The sequence below is a fragment of the Grampus griseus genome, assembly GCF_964374135.1.
Source record: "Grampus griseus genome assembly, chromosome: 3".
In the NCBI taxonomy this organism is placed as follows: domain Eukaryota; kingdom Metazoa; phylum Chordata; class Mammalia; order Artiodactyla; family Delphinidae; genus Grampus; species Grampus griseus.
In genome coordinates this window covers 7,503,537-7,522,318 of record NC_139019.1, presented here as the reverse complement: position 1 = coordinate 7,522,318, position 18,782 = coordinate 7,503,537, and the positions used below count along the sequence as shown (strand labels likewise).

General features: G+C 43.3%; 1 protein-coding gene across 1 annotated transcript in view; it reads left to right on the top strand.

Moving 5' to 3' along the window:
• The window catches only part of SEMA5A (semaphorin 5A), a 349,482-nt gene that overhangs the window by 236,364 nt on the left and 94,336 nt on the right, over positions 1-18,782 (top strand). Inside the window, exon 11 of the mRNA XM_082652404.1 lies at positions 17,662-17,869. Within this exon, the coding sequence (XP_082508530.1) occupies positions 17,662-17,869 (208 nt within the window). The remainder of the gene's footprint in view (positions 1-17,661; positions 17,870-18,782) is intronic.

The window sequence follows — 18,782 nt, the reverse complement described above, 5'->3', positions numbered from 1 at the left end:
AAAAAAAACTCTGAGCTTTTTAACCATTTAAGAGCATTTAATGCAAATTAACTTTTTGACCAAGTGAATAATTATCATCATTTTTTTAATTTCTGAAGGCTACAAAAGCTTAACTCTGTTTGAAATTTTTAAGGCATTTTGAGATTAAAACAATGTTCAGAGGGCAGTTCTTGTTATCTACTTTTAGTCTAATGTTGCCCTCCAACTGAGTATAATGAAACTGATTAAATATGTAATTTTTTCTATTTGAGGAATTAAACTTGAGTGGAGAGAAAGGAAAAGAAAATTTGCTCAAGATAGGTGTTTTTTTTCTTTAACTAGAAAATATGTGTTAAGCATTGTTATCATGTGAGGCTAAAATATTGAGAATTATCTATAATTAGTAAAAGTTGCTTACAATGATCCTGAGTTAGGACCAGTAGAAGTTGGTTTTCACACCCCCAAAACAGATATGAGGTTTTCATGCCCTCAATTTTCATGTATTTGTGTTAATGATACAAATTTCAATAATTGTCTAAATATTCAAAATCTCATAAAAAACGAAATCCTTACCTGTAGTATTGGAAGTGATCTCAAAGATTATCAGTGTAGGCATTGAATGCAGGCCCTCACTGGTATAATCAATTAATTTTAAAAATCTGACCTTGACCATAGCAAAAGAACACTGGTTCAAAGTGAAAGATAGCCCCATTGGCAGAGACCTTGACTTGTCCTTGGTAAACTGGGTCTTTAAAAGGCAGTCTTCACAACGCACTGTTGCTCTTTGAGTTAAACTTTAATTTTCTGTTTTAAATTAGAAATTGTATTGCTTACATAATGTTGGCTCTTTTTTTTTCTTTTTATTGTGGGCAGCATTAATTTCTCTCTGCATGGACTGGCTAAGAGCCAGTTGTCCTGGTCTTCATTGAATTGCTGACCTGTGATGATTCACCTGCAGCTTGTCTTCAGGACCCTCTAACTTTCAAAGCCGGGATTCCTTAACCTGTACCTCTGGGTTACTCAGATTCTGGGGCCTTCCTGCCTTGAGCACCAGGTGTGCCAGGAACACGAGGGCCCGAGCCCAGTGCCAGGTCTTCTTTCCCTGGCTGGGCTGTGACCCCTCACCCAGTTTTAGTGACTGGGCCTTTGACATCTTCTCTTGTGACCTGTGATCCAGTTTTCTCTACAGTGTCTGAGTTGTATCCCGTCTTCTCTGATATGTTCTCATCCCAGGAATCAGAGGGCCATTCCTGTGCCCTGTGGTTGGTGCCCACTCCCTCCTGCTCCAGACACTGACCTGTTGCCCCCCTGGTCCTCTCTCTCTTGGTGTCTGATTGGGACCCTCACCTTGGCCTTCATGGTTGGAGGATGTACAACTGGTGTTGGGACCACACTGGCCCTCAGCCACTTGAATCCTAGTTTGGGGAATTTTGTTTGGACTCCTAATTTGTCTTCTGCCTGAGTAAGAACTGGACTGGGATGCCATGTGGGTCACAAATCGGCACCCACAGAAATTTCGGGAGCCACATCGGAAAGTCAGCGCTGAAGCCAGCAGGCCAGAGCCCCGGAATCTGCGTCGTTAGTGTGCGGCATGTTTAGTGGCTGAATACCCCAGCTTTTCATCTCAGGTAACGAGTCACAATGCAAGCCTATTCCCCCCACCACAGACATTTAATGACATGCATCATGCCCGCCCAGTGGAGACCAGCTGGGACTTACCTGCCCCTTGAATAGTTGGTTCCTTATTTCAGACTCCCAATGTCATGGAAGTCCTTCACTCTCCCCACAATTTCTGTTTATTAATTTTGAGCTTATGCTCACGAAGTCCTGTGCACTCTCAGGCAGACTGTGTTTCTCACGCTGTCAGACACAAAGTCATCTCCTTCTCCAGATTGTGTTTGAAAAGAACAAGACACAGCAAGTATTGTGTGAGTTTAGAAGACGCCATGAAGGTTCCGTGGTCACCGGGAAGGTTTATTGGCAGTTTGCCGCCATCTCCCTACCTTCTCTCTCCCACCCCTTTATCTTTTCACCCTTTCTCAATAGGCTCCCAATGAAAATTCTACCCATATCTCATCTGGAGCCTTTCTTCCTTGACACCTCTCCCCATATCCGGTGCAGAGGGCAGATAAAAGGGAAGCGTGTCGGCTCCCATCTCAAGCTCTGTTCAGGACACGCTCCAGGGAATACCTGCCTCCATCCCAGAGGAATATTAGGGAATAGAAGTGTGTGCACCTTATTACATACTTATAATGCCTTTTTGTGTGTGTGTGTGGTACGCGGGCCTCTCACTGTTGTGGCCTCTCCTGTTGTGGAGCACAGGCTCCGGACGCGCAGGCTCAGCTGCCATGGCTCACGGGCCCAGCCGCTCGGCGGCATGTGGGATCTTCCTGGACCAGGGCACGAACCCGTGTCCCCTACATCGGCAGGCGGACTCAACCACTGCGCCACCAGGGAAGCCCTGCCTTTTGTTTTTAATACTAACTTCTATTGTAATATATTTGCATCTAAATTATCTTCCTATGGTGTAAGCATGTGTGTGTGTGTGTGTGTGTGTGTGTGTGTGTGTGTGTGTGTGTGTGTATGTCTTGAGGGGGGTGTATAGCACATGGTATAAGAGATAGGTGTGTTCATCCACCTAAGAAGCCAAGTTTGCAAAGGTCAAGAATTGCATTCTATATAGTAGTTTTCCATTTTTAAGAAGTTTTTTTGGGGGGGAAATTATAGACTACTATTTTAGATATATGTTTTATGTATAAGGAGTAATAACATGGGCACACCAATTTACCCACCAGCCAAATCACACAGTAGAGCTCACAGGTGTTCTAAAGGCCCCCCTTTTCACCACCACCCCAAACCCATGCCCTCTTTCCAAAGTATTCACTACGCTGAATTTTGTTTTTATTATTTCCTTGCTTTCTTTTATAATGTCACCATATTTTATTCCCTAGATCGCATAGCTTAATTTTATATGCTTTTGAACTTTAGGTAAATGGGTCTATGCATATTCTCTTAAGATTCTCTTTTTAAAATTTTGTTCAACATTTTTTAAATTAACGATTCATCCATGTTCATGCACACAACAGAAGTCCCTTCATCTTTGCCACTATATACAGTTTTTCATTATCTGCCTGAATTTAAGGTAATCTTGTTGACTGGCCTTTGGGGGATTTCTGGTCTTTTGCTGTTGTAAGTGGTGCTGCTACATCTGCCCCTGCATCCCTGTGCACATCCCCTGGAGCCTGTACCAAGAACTGTGTCCAGGACAGGGCTTCCCAATCATGGCAACCATAGAAAATGACATTCTGTATACGGCACATTGGAAAAATCAAGGTTACTTGCTACCATGGGCACCAACCCAGTGGGGCAGAGCTGCCCACACTGCCTCAGGAGTGGAGGAGGTCTATATCATGGTATATGTGTAACCTAGTCATGGCCCATGGGCTGGGAAGCTGAAGGTGCTGATTCACAGGGTACTGGAATCTTCAATTCTGCTACACTATTCCAAATTGCTTGCCAAAGTGTTTTGCAGAGCTCAGAGCTTCATTACACTTGATCCAGTTTGTGGCATTGCACAAACACATGTAAACTGGACTGTTCCGCAGTGTTCATTCTCTGGCTCCAACCCAATGCATCACCCTTCTAAGGAACATTTAATCCTACACGTCTGTGAGCCACGGTCCCCAGTCTTCCCCACTTTGGTCAGGACACCCTCCCTCCTCGACCTGCCCTCATTTCCTTCTCTGCTGGGTGAATGCACATTCATCTTTCAAGGTCCAGTTGAAAAGTGTAGCCTTTCCCTTCTCCATCCTCTCCTCAAAGACTGGCTAAGGGTTTCTCCCTCTAGATCCCAGAGACACAGAGACTTGGGAACAATGACCTGGCTTGAGAGGGTCAGAAACACCCCACAGAGGAGAGGGGGAACTGGCCCTTGGAAGGTGGGAGATGGTTGCCTGGTGGAGAAGGTTTGGACAGACCTTCCTGGGAGAAGGCACAGGATATGGAAAACCTGCAGATATAGAAAGGCATGGAGTGTTCTGAAAGGCGGAAGTGTTCTAAAAGGCTGGCATTGTGGATAGAGAGACAGAAGGTGAAGCTAAAATGTGGGATGTGTCAGATTGAAAATTTTATCCTAACAAATGGAAAGGGATTTCAGATGCATGAACAGATTTGAGCCAAAGGGGAGACACAGCTCAGTTTTGGGATATGCTGAGTTCCAGTTTCCTGTGGTAGGTCTGACAGTCGGTTGGAACTTCTTCTTTGAGGCCAAAGAGAAAGGTTTGGATCAGTAACAGAGACCTCAGATTGGCTTTGAAGCTATAGAAGTGGGTGAGATCATGCCTGAAGAAAGCATGTGAAAATCTAGCTCCCAAATAGCTTGGAAATACCATATGCTAACACTTATATATGGAATCTAAAAAAAAAAAAAAAAAAGGTTCTGATGAACCTAGAGGCAGGACAGGAATAAAGATGCAGATGTAGAAAATGGACTTGAGGACACGGGGAGGGGGAAGGGGAAGCTGGGACGAAGTGAGAGAGTGGCATGGACATATATACACTACCAAACGTAAAATAGATAGCTAGTGGGAAGCAGCCGCATAGCACAGGGAGATCAGCTCCGTGCTTTGTGTCCACCTAGGGTGTGAGAGAGGGACGATGGGAGGGAGACGCAAGAGGGAGGGGATATGGGGATATATGTATACATATAGCTGATTCACTTTGTTATACAGCAGAAACTAACACACCATTGTAAAGCAATTATACTCCAATAAAGATGTTAAAAAAAATAGCTTGGAATCTCAGCCACTAGTTCATAATTAGTGTAATGTAATGATTCAGGAAAATGACAAAATAATTTTCTCATTCCATTGAGTAGAGAGCTCTCTTTTCTCTTCCAAATTAATGATGCAAAATTACAAAAGTTCTTTGCATAGATTTTTCTCAGCCATCTCAGTCCACACCTAATGGGACCAGGCACAGTATAAATTTTACCACTGGGGTGAGAGGGTAATTTAGACTCTGTGTTCCTGCCTGGTGACTGTCAGAGAAGGGCTGCCGACTTTGCCAACTGGGTCGTTGTTTTGTAATTTAGATAGAGTAAATCTAAGGTAAGTTATTACCTTCTAGAAACTTGAATTGTCTCCTTAACAGAATGATGAGAGTTAGAATTAAGCTCTGGGGTTAGAGGAGAGCTTAGAAAAGATACCCAGAGGACTCTATTAGTTGCACTCTCATTTTAAGTGGAATATGGTTTTTATTCAAGAAAACTCCACTGGTAAATTTCTTAAAAGCACCAGCTTATGATTTGGAGTACTTAAAGGAGTGTTTTGTTTCATTTTGTTTCTCAGTAAGGCAGTAGAGCTATCATCCACCCCTCTGCTTTATGTGCGGCCAGTACTGACAGAGGCAGGGAGCTTGCTCATTTTAGACAAAACTTGGGTAAGGATTATAATCTATAAGCTAAACATAGCAATAAAATAATAATACTGAATTCTCAGGTAACGCATCCTGCGTGCCAGGCACTGTCCAGGCCTTCTGCATAGATAAGCTCACTGCATGGCCCCTGGCCTGTGAGCTGGACCCCAGGGTGTAGGAGACACAGATGTGAGTGACCTGGAGACAGGAGTCTAACCTGGATCATCGGGCTCCAGGGTCCTCACACGGAACCATGTGCTCTGCTTGAGCACCTACTGTGTGTCAGGCACAGACACCAGTAAGATCACAGTGAATAAGACAGGCTAGGTGCCCCAGCACCTGACTACCTGGAATTTATATGCCGAGGGTAAGGATACAGGAATATGGTTTAAAAATAATATTTTGGGATAAAAGAATGTTGCATATAATTTATGACCAGGATGTTTAAGCTGGCTAACATATCTGTTTTTGAGAAAAAATAAGCCATTAGTTGAATCTGATAAACTGAGTTAATTAAAATCTCCTTTTCAGGCATACACTAGCCAAGAAGGCTTGTTTTCTTCTTTTAATTCCCTTCTACTATATAAATGCGATACTGAGCTCCCAGTGCCAAGACCAATTTAATTCATTTGCTCAATTATGGGTTAAAAGAAAGAACTTTTGACACATATTAGCTGTCTGCTGCTTTGGAGTCACAACTGGCTGAATTGATGAACTTTATCTAATGATCTGTTGCTATGGTAACATGCTGCCCAGTGAGTGGAAGAGGGCATTTCATCATTACCTCACTGATAATGCTCAGAACAGTAACAGATGCAAATACAAAGTGCTTCCTTTTACTCTGCAGTAACTCTGGGTCAATGAGACAAACACGAAAAATGTCTCTTGGATACAACAGCAGAGAATCAAATAGAGTCAAATGCACAATTGGAAATAAGGTAATTCAGCTTTCCTGATTAGTGGCCTTGGTGTCCGCAGTGAATCTCCAGCCCTGTCACAGGCAACCATGGTCAGAACTACCTGTCCCGTTCACAGGTTTAATTTCTGTACTGGATTCAGCACATGGCAAGTTGAATAATAAACATCCCTTTAAAATACAACAGAACTTAGAAAAGTAGTAAGAGGAGAACAGAGTCAAGATAAAAGATTTAACTGTCCAGGGCTTTGCAATAATCCTTCATTTTTATATCACATTTCCCTGAACTAGCCCTCTCTTTGTTTCATGGTGTGACTTTTCCCTCTCTTAAAACAAAAATTTTCTATGTATCCAGTATGTTACAGCTCCACCCTCTTAAGTGTTTTATTGCACCTTAGAGGAAATATATATTTATTCCAAAGTGTTTTGGAAGTGCTTCGGGCTGCTATACTCAAGAAGAATTGATTTCTCGGCCTTTTTTCATTGTTCAGGGTTCTCAAGTTCATTAGAGTTGATGCCGCTATACACGTAGGACCATAGGACATGATGAGTTTTTTCTTTTAGTATTGTTTCATTGTTGAAGCTTTAATGAATTGCAGAAGGCTGTCTGATCGTATACAATTACGAAAAATCAAAAATTATTATTGTTATTTATAGCAGTAGTAAATGTTATATTGAGCTGATCATATTTCTTTTCCTTCCCTCTCCTTCTCCCTCCTTCCTTTCTGCCTTCCCTCTTTCCAAAAAAAAATATTTTCATGAACCCTCAAAATTTCGGTGAAACTAAAATTCTAGACATCCTCCAAAAAGAAATTCATTATAACCAATGACCTTTCCCTCAAATACTGGAAAGCTCATTCCTGAGCACTCATTTAGGTCTAATTGTCCCCCAAAGATCACCAGGGTTGTTAGCATAAAGGTTGTGAGCAAGGCTTCCGCTATTTGAATTATTTTATGATGTTTATCAAAATGCATCAGTTTTCTACAATACTACGTGCTCTGTATCATGTCCTGCTGCATTTCTAGCCCAGGATCACATGTATAGGGGATTAAGTGAAATACATGACAATATTTGATAATACCAGGCTGTTACTAAGATGAATCTTATGTTGCAATCATACAAGGAAAAAAGAAAATTGTCTAATATAGTTTATAATGCCTTTGCATTCGAATTTGAGTCATAATATCTTAGGGAAATGTGGAAAAATAATTTGCAGTCCAGTTTTGAAATTGCTTTGAGCAAATTATCTGGGTGACAAGATCTTCTTAATCTTGACATGGAGTCCCTCTGATAGCCTGCTCAGGCTGCCTTAACAAAGATAACAGTACTGCAGATTGGGCGGGTTAAACAACAGAAGTTGACTGCTCACCGTTCTGGAGGCTAGAAGTTCGGGATCAAGGTGTTGGCAGGGTCTATTTCTTCTGAGACCTCTCCCCTTGGCTTGCAGACAGGCATCTTCCAGACGTATCCTCACATGTTGGGTGCACAAGTCTGTGTCTTAATTTCCTCTTCTTACGAGGACACCAGTCACAATAGCTTAGGAACCACCCACATGACTTCATTTTACCTTAATTACCTCTTTAAGGGCCCTATCTCCAAATACAGTCACATTCTGAGGTATTATGAATTAAAACTTAAACATAAGAATTTTGATGGGGTACAATCCAGCCCATAATAATCCATATTTTATTATAAGGTATATTTCACACCAAATGAGAGATTGCTATATTTGAACATCCCTATCAAGAGGCAGAATAGAATCATGCTTAAACTATTGAATCCATGTTAATTAGCAAACTGATCGCTGAAATTTAGAGAAAGACCAGCTATTTTCCCCCAAAGTCAAAAATATAGTGAATTTTCAACCACTAATAACTGAATTACATCCATTAGAGTTTATATTACATACAGTTTACATCACATAAAGCAATTAGTGGTTAGAGAGTCATTTTTATTGTAAAAGTTTTTTGTTTAAACCAATCTTTTGTCACCTTAAATCCTCCTTTTTTAAAAAAAAATAACTGAACTAGAATATTCTAGGCATTTTTCATCCATTTATTCTCATGTTTGCTTCCTGAACTTGAGGAGATGAGAGTCCCTAGCCTGGTAGAGAAGTCAGGTCTGTCCTGGCACCACTTATATATTAGTTACGTGTGTAGGGAATTCTGGGATAAGATAAGCGTGTCTGTAAATCATAGCTTAATCTTTGTCTTGAATAACCACTACTGCTTAATACACTGTCTGATAAGACCACCTGATCTTTTAAGAAACTTATCAGCCATACTACTACTGATGCACCATTATAAGGATTGTATATTATACTTTCCATATTTTCAAAACAAAAATACCTTCAAAAATTTAGAAACCAGCTCTTGATTGATATGCAGAGGACCTACATTTTGGCCCAAATCGTCTGATCTTTGGAACTCAACCTTTCTGGGCTTTGCTTTCCTCACCTGCAAAATTCAAAATATTGTTGTAGGTTCCTTCCAACTCTAATGTCCTACGACTGTTTGAAATTTTAGTTTAGAAATCATAATGATGGTAGATGATTTGCAATTAGAGTACCCATACCAATGGGATCTCTCGTATTCTCCCCCAAGGACTTATCTTGGATTCTGAAAATTGACTGAATTAGGAAAATAAAAGTAGTCTGTAGTTTTCTATTTGTACATCAAGTTTACATCTATGCTTCTCTTTCCTTGTTAGCTTAATTTTGGTATAAATACATCAGTGGTTTTTTTTTTTTTCTTGTTTGCACTGGCTTTCATATGTTGATTATCCAGGCTGTGAACCATGAAGTCTCCTCGCCCTCACCAGTTCTGTTTGGGAGGGCAGTCAGGGTCATTGGTTTTCTCAGAAAAGTGATACAGAAGCTCTACTCCAAAAGAGTAGGGACAAGCTTAACCTCTAATTAAAGGAAAACTCTACAAAGAAAATGAACAAAAACAGAAAGAATCTTCTTTAGTGGTTGTGCTTACTTTGTGGCAGTCCATAAGGTTCTGATATAAGCTGACAGTAATTGCATTCACTCTCACAGGACATCTGTCATTTGCCTGTGGGCAGATTACCAGCAGGTGACACAGGTGGCCAGGTGAGGGGTTAGGGGCCAGGTTCTAATATCAGGGCTACACTCACTGGCTGGACACCATGAGCCTTCAGTTAACCTTTGAGGACCTGCCTCACCTTACCTGCAGTAGGATCTCTAGTGCAAGCGTTCTCAAACATTTGTGGAGATGGAACCTTTTGTTCAGTTATTCTCAGCCCTTCCTGCTGGAACCCTTTCTTCAGTGGAAATCATATGGCAAGGCTAAATATGTGAAATGAAGCTTGCCATGTTGTGGGTTATGAAGCTGTTGCCCGTTTTGGGCAGTGGTGGGCACCTGGCTCTTCAGGGCAGTACTGGGCCACCTCTCTACATCTCTAAGCTGTCCAATACCATAGCCATAACCTGATGTGACTGCTGCACACCCGAAACGTGGGTAATCTGAACCCTCATTTCAAAGACTTAGTAGAAAAAAAAATGCAAAATAGCTCAATCATTTTATATTGATTACGTATTGGAAGATTGTACACTATTTTGGATACATCAGGTTAAATAAAAATTTGTAATTAAATTTAGTTCACCTGCTCTTTTTTTTTCTTTTTTAAATGTGGCTGCTAGAAAAATTTTCAGTTACTTGCATGGCTGGTGCTACAGTTCCGTTGGATGACACTGGTCTAGACTCACTCTGTGGGCTCTCGCCTCCAGCCATCAGTGCTCGAAAGTTTTGTGGGGATTCTAGTCATTGTTGCTTCCTCAGGTCCCATGTGCAAGTCACTCTGTTCCCATGAAATGCGTTAGGAATGTGTCCGGGCAGCTTTCTTTACTACCACACTTTGCTCTAAGAACATTTTTTCATTGAAACCAAAATATATTTTTTTCTGCAGAAAAACATACATTTTTGTTTGTTTGGTTTTGTTCTCTTTTTTAAAATTAATTAATTAATTAATTCATTAATTTATGTTGGCTGCATTGGGTCTTCGTTGCTGTGTGCGGGCTTTCTCTAGTTGCGGCAAGTGCGTTTCTCATTAAGGTGGCTTCTCTCTTTTTTGTTGTTTTTAACATCTTTGTTGGAGTATAATTGCTTTACAATAGTGTGTTAGTTTCTGCTTTATAACAAAGTGAATCAGTTATACATATACATATGTCCCCATATCTCCTCCCTCTTGCGTCTCCTTCCCACCCTCCCTATCCCACCCCTCTAGGTGGTCACAAAGCACGGAGCTGATCTCCCTGTGCCATGCGGCTGCTTCCCACTAGCTATCTATTTCACATTTGGTAGTGTATATATGTCCATGAGGTGACTTCTCTTGTTGCAGAGCACGGGCTCTAGGCGCACGGGCTTCAGTAGTTGTGGCTCGCGGGCTCTAGAGCACAGGCTCAGTAGTTGCTCCGTGGCCTGTGGGATCTTCCTGGACCAGGGCTCGAACCCACGTCCCCTGCATTGGCAGGTGGATTCTTAACCACTGCGCCACCAGGGAAGCCCTGGTTTTGTTCTCATTTTACTTACTCTTCCCCTAAGGTGCTTGGACGTGCACATATTTTGCTGTGTGTTGGAGGTCGTGGAGCAAACTTCAGTGTTTCATGGATCGTTTCTTGTGGTTGGAATTTTGGGGGGGATTTCTTCATGTCCTTTTCAAGTAACCCTCCAGTCTTCTGATAAGTTTTATGTAAATATTTCTTCCCCAGAAATCACTTTTAAAATTGGATTTATTACTGTTTCATGTGACGATGTTCCAGCTTTACCTTAGTATACGATTTTGCTTATGACTTTTGCTTTTTCCTTTGGTCATTTTCCTAATGGCTCAGAATACTGAGGTTGAAATGAATACCTCTCTTATTACGATAATCCAATTTTGCCTCTGTGTTTTCCACCTGCCGTCAGATGTGCCTCTGGTCTTCCATGACTTTATTAGTCACCAGCAAAAATCAGTATTAGGAATTGTTTGGACCTACAGTCTGATGATTTGTGCCCAGAAGAGTTCTCACATCCCTGGCAAGCACTTCAGTGAAGCCCTTCATTTGTTCAAGGTCTGGTCTGGTGACGGTGCCTTGCATGGCTATTGTTTTGGGGGATAGTTGTTCCTTTCTCTTATTCCCAGAGATACTGGCTTTTAAGTGTACATACAACTTGTGTTTATCCAGACATGTTTGATCTGGCTCTGCATGCCTCACTCTTTAGATAGACGGTGTAAGGGAGCAGGGACATCAGTCACCGTGTTTGCCTGTCTTTGCCTGATTGTGGGAAGGAATGTGGTCCTGGTAACCAGGAGGCCCCGGTGCTTTCCGAAGCAGCTGCTGACCGTGTTTGTCCTCCACGTGGGTAGCTTCTGATGGATCAGGATGTTGCCTTCCTTCTAACTACCTCCCAACTGGCTACGTTTCATGACTTCCAGAAGATTTCGTGGAATAAAAAGAGTATGCAAACAATCTAAATATAACTACCAGGCTTCCCTGGTGGCGCAGTGGTTGAGAGTCCGGCTGCCGACGCAGGAGACATGGGTTCGTGCCCCGGTCCGGGAAGATCCCACATGCCGCGGAGCGGGTGAGCCCGTGAGCCATGGCCTCTGAGCCTGCGCGTCCGGAGCCTGTGCTCCGCAACGGGAGAGACCACAACAGTGAGAGGCCCGCATACTGCAAAAAAAAAAAAATAATAAAATAAAAATAAAAAAATAAATATAACTACCTTTTCCTAGGTATCACACTGGCTTTTTAATTAATGTTTATTTGGGGTCCATTGTTACTTTCTCTTGTTCATTAGCATTGACGTGAACCTCCATTTCATGTCTGACTCCCTTACGGGATTTTAAAAGTACAGTTCATAGGAAATCTATATCAGATCTTCTACTCTCTGACACTCAGTTTTCTCATCTGTACAGTGGGAATACTCATGCATATATTTGTCACATCCTCACCAGCTTGCTGAGATGATTGCATGAGATGTGGATATAATAAGGCTGCCAGATTTAACAAATAAAAATATAGGATGCCTACTTTAATTTCAATTTCAGGTAAACCATGAATAATATTGAATTGGATGTACTAATACTAAAAAAAATAATGGTTTATCTATTTAAGTGGGCATGCTTTACTGAATCTGCCCACCCCCTAAAGGATAAGCCTGCTTCCTGTTCTGCTGAAATTAGGCAAATGTGAGTTCTTCAGCACAGTATTTACATTTTCATAAACTTACAACTATTCATGTCTTTCAAATGACAACCATACTATATCAGCTGTCATCGGCCTGAAAATGAAAAATCTTGCAGTAGCTCTCCTTCACGAGTACCTGTGGTTTTCAATTTTAGAGATAAACTACAAATATCTGACCCTCAAATGTGTGTCCATAACGTAATTAGTATTTCACATTCTCACAAAAGGTGAATGTTATGAGAATTTGGGCCAGGGCGGTGCCAACCCCGTGGTCTTGCTGTCAGCTCCGATTCTGCACTTCCAGAAGCTCGCTCTCCTTCTCTCTCCTTGGGGAAGTGATCTGCAATTGACAGGAAGTGCCAATTTTCTCTTTCCTTTCTGATCTCAAAATTTTACAGACTGATCGAGAAGGTTTTCTGTATTTCTAGCATTGATTGTTTTCCTTCCCCGGCTTTGATTAGAGTATTGAGTTTCAGGTGTATATGGTTTTATTTTTCTATGGCGAATTTTCAGAGCCGACATTTTCTCAGCTGAAACCATGAAAATGATTTTCCTCATTCATATTTAGTCTATGACACTTTTAGTTGAAATATTTGGGAATTGGGGAAATACTGTTTCTTGTTTCACCTTCACACTGACTGATCTGACTGATATCGTACCTCTCATTAAACGTTGCAATGCAAAGATATTCATCAGGAGTCTTTTTAGCAAATGTACAAGTGATAATGACGTTCCCATGACAGCTGCCTTCCTTCCTGCCTTCCTTCCCTCACTCGTTAGTTCAGTCTCTCATCCAGCACATAGGCCACAGTGGAGGCCGCTCTGCAGACATCAGAGGACAAAACTGATGGTGTCTGCCCTCGTGGAGCTTAATAACAGCAAGTGTAGAAGCCACAAAACAACTAAATTAGTAGTTAAACTGTGGCAGGTATTATAAAGCAAAGACAGCAAAACATAAGAGCACTCTGAGGGACCTCCCCAAGTCCTGCTGTTCTGTCCTCTCATAGGAAGTGGATCTTTGTGCCTTGGTCTCTTAGGAGCCAGGCTCTGACTTTCTGCTTCTAAAAGAAAAAACAAACAAACAACAAAAAAAAATGCCTTTGCCACATCCTTGCTCTGTTACCAAACCAAACTTGGGTCCATTTGCCCACATGCAGTAAAGCTGATTTACTGACACCAGCTGGGGCTCGGGCCTCACATGGCCCGTGGGTGACTTGGTACCGTGTTGACACCTGATGCAGAGGGTCCGAGGCAGGAGAGGGGTGTGGTCGTGCACGTGTCCAGATGCTCACGCCAGAGACAGGAGCGTAGGGTGAGTGTTCTGGGGGCGTCCAGGTGAGGTAGGTGTTTTACACTAAGGTGACAGTGTGTGAACAGTGTGGCCAAGCTGCCGGCTGAGGAAGGGCAGGTGTCGAGGGAACAGAAGGAGGCTCCTGGGGTCCGGATGTGCTGACCCTGCTGCCAACAGAACGAGGAACTTCATGAGGCTCCTCACGTGATCGGGTGGCTCAGAGTGAAGAAGACCCAGCAGAGGCGTAGATGGTGGACGAGCACCTAAGTCCACGCTAAGTATCCTTCTCTGAAATGCTAAGAAGTCCTCTAGTTTTGTTAGATCCCAGTCAGCTGGAAAGTCAGATACAAGGCGTGCAGAAATACACATTGAGACGTTTTGATCAATGATGGTTAGCTCTTTTAAATCAAATGATTAAAGATCTTTGAAAATTTGTTTCTTCCCCGCACAACTGCTTAAGAATTCCAAGTGCGTATGAGCATATTGACATTTGAATTGTTATTGATTGGTTTCTCAGAGTAATAATCCATCAGCAAAATAAATAATGAACAGCCAGCAGTCTCTGTGCACCTGTTGAATAGGATTTAGTTCTCTCACCCATGTTTCCCATGAAAATAGCGCGGTAACCGTCAAAAGATGGCAGTTCGCCACCTGGACTCTCGCCTCTTCTGGCCCTCCTCACCTCCACCCCTGCATTGCTCTAAAATGTTCTGTTTTATCGCAAGAGTCTCTCTTTTTAAAATTTTTATTGGAGTATAGTTGATTTACAATGTTGTGTTACTTTCAGGTGTACAGCAAAGTGAATCAGTTATACATATACATATATCTGCTCTTTTGGTTTTTTTTTAGATTCTTTTCCCATATAAGCCGTTACAGAGTACTGAGTAGAGTTCCCTGTGCTCTACAGCAGGTTCTTATTAGTTATATATATATATATATTTTTTGAGGTACGTGGGCCTCTCACTGTTGTGGCCTCTCCCGTTGCGGAGCACAGGCTCCAGACGCGCAGGCTCAGCGGCCATGCCTCACGGGCCCAGCCACTCCGCGGCATGTGGGATCTTCCCGGACTGGGGCACGAACCCGTGTCCCCTGCATCGGCAGGCGGACTCTCAACCACTGCGCCACCAGGGAAGCCCTAGTTATCTATTTTATATAGAGTAGTGTGTTTATTCCCAAGAGTCTCTACTTAAGACTCATCAGAGCCTTGCAGCTCACTGGATGGGGGCAGGCCCTGGCTCCTAACTTCTGTCTCGGACCGCGTCCTATTGTCGGGATGTCCCAAAGGGCAGCAAAGGCTCCGTGCCTGTCACTGGTCCACAAGAGGCTGGCACTTCCGTCTGCCAGGGGAGACCTCCTCTCGGGGTATTGGGGCTGAGACACTACGCTGAGGTTACCTTCCCTGAAGCTGCCACCTGTTCCCATCCCTGCCGTGGTGCTGGGCTCATCTTTGATGCTTTGCCCCATGCAAGCAGGAAGACCCAAACATCACTGGGTTGAATTTCCCGCCAGCTGGAAATTGTGGTCTCCAGGTCAAAATTAGATTGACTTACACAGTAAATACATACAAATTGTTTTGCACACTTTAAGTGTGAGCAGTTGTTAAAATGCTGCCTTGCTGCGTAGACTTCCCCTGCCTCTCTCTCTCCCCCCTCCCTCTCCTCGTCTCTCCCTCTTTCTCTGTTCCCACCCACTCCCTTGCTGTGCGTTCACAAACACACACTCTTCCCTTAAAGATGACCCAGCAATCCCACTACTGGGCATATACCTTGAGAAAACCATAATTCAAGAAGAGTCATGTACCACAATGTTCATTGCAGCTCTATTTACAATAGCCAGGACATGGAAGCAACCTAAGTGTCCATCGACAGATGAATGGATAAAGAAGATGTGGCACATATATACAATGGAATAGTACTCAGCCATAAAAAGAAACGAAATTGAGTTATTTGTAGTGAGGTGGATGGACCTAGAGTCTGTCATACAGAGTGAAGTAAGTCAGAAGGAGAAAAACAAATACCGTATGCTAACACATATGTATGGAATCTAAGAAAAAAAAGGTCATGAACAACCTGGGGCAAGACAGGAATAAAGACACAGACCTATTAGAGAATGAACTTGAGGATATGGGGAGGGGGAAGGGTAAGCTGTGACAAAGTGAGAGAGTGGCATGGACATATATACACTACCAAATGTAAAATAGATAGCTAATGGGAAGCAGCTGTATAGCACAGGGAGATCAGCTCGGTGCTTTGTGACCACCTAGAGGGGTGGGATAGGGAGGGTGGGAGGGAGGGAGACGCAAGAGGGAAGAGATATGCGAACATATGTAAATGTATAACTGATTCACTTTGTTATAAAGCAGAAACTAACACACCATTGTAAAGCAATTATACTCCAATAAAGATGTTAAAAAAAGAAGACAGGTACTATATTTTTAATCTTCCCAGTATACATAGTTATCCTGTTTGTGCTTGAACTTTCTCAAAAGTGACATGTTTAACCAGCTAACCTAAAATAAAATTAAGCAGTGGTTTACTGATACTGCACACATTAATATATGCATAATTTTATACACTGTTACATGCATAGGGCTTATAGCAGTCAGTTCATAATCAATAAATGTTCACTGGAGATGTTTCGGATATACGTTTCTTAATGAACTCAGGATAATATATATCCACCTAGGTATTTTCTCTCTAAATGTAAACATCCTTCGTCTCTAAGGACTCTCCTAGGAATGAAAAACTGTAAAGGTATTTAATGTCCAAATCTTTTGTGAGATTAGCAGATTGATCGGAAGCCTTGAAGCCAGAGGTTCTTGATTTTATTTCCTTTTTTAGATGACTTGATAGCCTCATTATCTGTGTTTACAGAATAAGAATTACAACGTTTTGAAACTCAGATCCCCATGGGTTTTATGAAGTCAGTGCCTTCAGGGTTATTTGAGGAACTTGTGGACGGCTTTCAGAAGTGCTTCTAGAGGGTTGGGTCTCATTCCCTGGACTTGCACACTGGCCTTGGGGGCCTCAACACAGCGCGCCAAGGACAACAGCACGTTTCAAGTCTGGGTCCCAACCCTGGGGGTTGGCTGCACCATGCCACTCCCTGGTGGAGAGGACCCTTCTCTGTGCCCATCACAGCCATTCTGGAGAGTCTTTGTGGTTCCACGGACTCTAGGACACTTGTCCTCGGGCAGTGCTCATAGCCAAAATAAATGAGCATAAGCACGTGGTGAGCAGAAAAGCTCGAGTGGGGAGGGGACCGAGTCAGAAATGGATGTTCTTTAGTACAGGAGAGAAGAAGCCGTGGAGCTGAGACCCAGAAGAGCATCCCGCAGAACAAGCTTGGGGGAGAAAGAGAGGAAGGAGGGGATCCAGACAGAAAGGCAGAGAAGGATGTACTTCCAGGGCAGGAGGGAAGCAGGTGGTCCTCTGCTCCCTGCATATCTGCAGCTGTCCATCATGTGGGGTCTTCTGTGCTGGGGCAGCAGGGTCAGCTCCTCTGTCTCTCACTGAGAATCCAGGGATTCCTCTCACCTGATGTTCTCCAGGGGTTGGTGCAAAGCTGGCTGCGTTGAGCCGCAGTGAGCTTACTGTGCTCTGGGTCTCTAGACTTGCATCGGGACCAGGCAGCTCGTAGCCGAGTGGTTCTCGTCCTTGGCTGTATGTCCGCGCTGCTGAGAGCTGGGAAAATACTGGCGCCTGGTCCCACATACAGCGGGGCTAACTGAGCAGGTCCAGGGTAGGGCCCTGGCATCAGCAGATGACCCTGCGTGCAGCCAGGCTGGAGAACCCCGGTGGCTCAGCTGGCGAGTGGCTGGTGCGACCCGTTGACCTCACTTTCTTCTTTCCCTGTCGCCTCCGCAGATTACGGCACCATTAAAAAAGTGCGGGCGCCCCTGACTCAGACCTCGGGCAGCTGTTTGCTGGAAGAGATGGAGCTCTTCCCCGAGAGGCGGCCGGAGCCTATCAGAAGCCTGCAGATCCTCCACAGCCAGAGCGTCCTCTTCGTGGGTCTGCGGGAGCACGTGGCCAAGATCCCACTGAAGAGGTGCCAGTTCCACCACACGCGCAGGTAGGGCAGCCCCAGGGGACCGTCCGGCGTGCTGGCGCCCCTTGTCGAGGCGCCACCAAGAGAGAGGGCACAGGAGCCCCGAGGGCTTTCAGATTTCCCGTGGTTGAATGGGATGAGGACCTCAGCATCCTTGTGAATCCTGCATCCCAGGATGCAGAGAGCTCTGATGCGAGCCAGGCTGTGGTGATGACAGTAACACATCAGTATCTGTGGGGGAGCAGCCACTGTGTAACATCTGTAAGCAGATGTCAGGATTAAAATAAATTTTTCGGTGCGTTATAACATTCAGTGATGATGCCCATATTTGGTGTTCCTGAATTAATCTGCTACGCACACATATTTTTTTTTTTAACCGGGCCACTAAAGTATTTTAAACCTCACTTTCTCATCTAACACATGTGAACTGCTGTAGAATCAAATGGGAAAATATATGTAATGTAAAATGCAAATGGGCAAAATGGGTATTCTTATGTAGAAGGAAGGTTTTTATGTTTAATAAAAATCGTTACAATATTCCTTTCTAGATGATTTTAGACAACGAGGTATATAATGTGATGCCTCCTTTGGTATCAGAGTGTCGAGAAATAAATAACCTTAGGGACCGCCCAACTAATAATGATGCTGTTGTGATTAATAATAACAAATAGTGACATTGATTAACAACTATCTTTTATATAAGACCTTTTCCCTAAATTTAACTGATGGCTGCTTGAAATGTGTTCTGATTTGTGTTTCCTGCAGGACTAGCCTAGGGCAGGAATTATTCTAGCGCAGTTGCTGATGGTTCAGTGGGCGACAGGGAGGGTTGGGGTCTCTTTAACAGGAGTGTCACAAGTTAAATGAAGCTGGAAGGGTACCAGTCCTCCAGCTGCAGCCCAGCATGCTCTGGGGGGACATGACAGGGGATAACAGG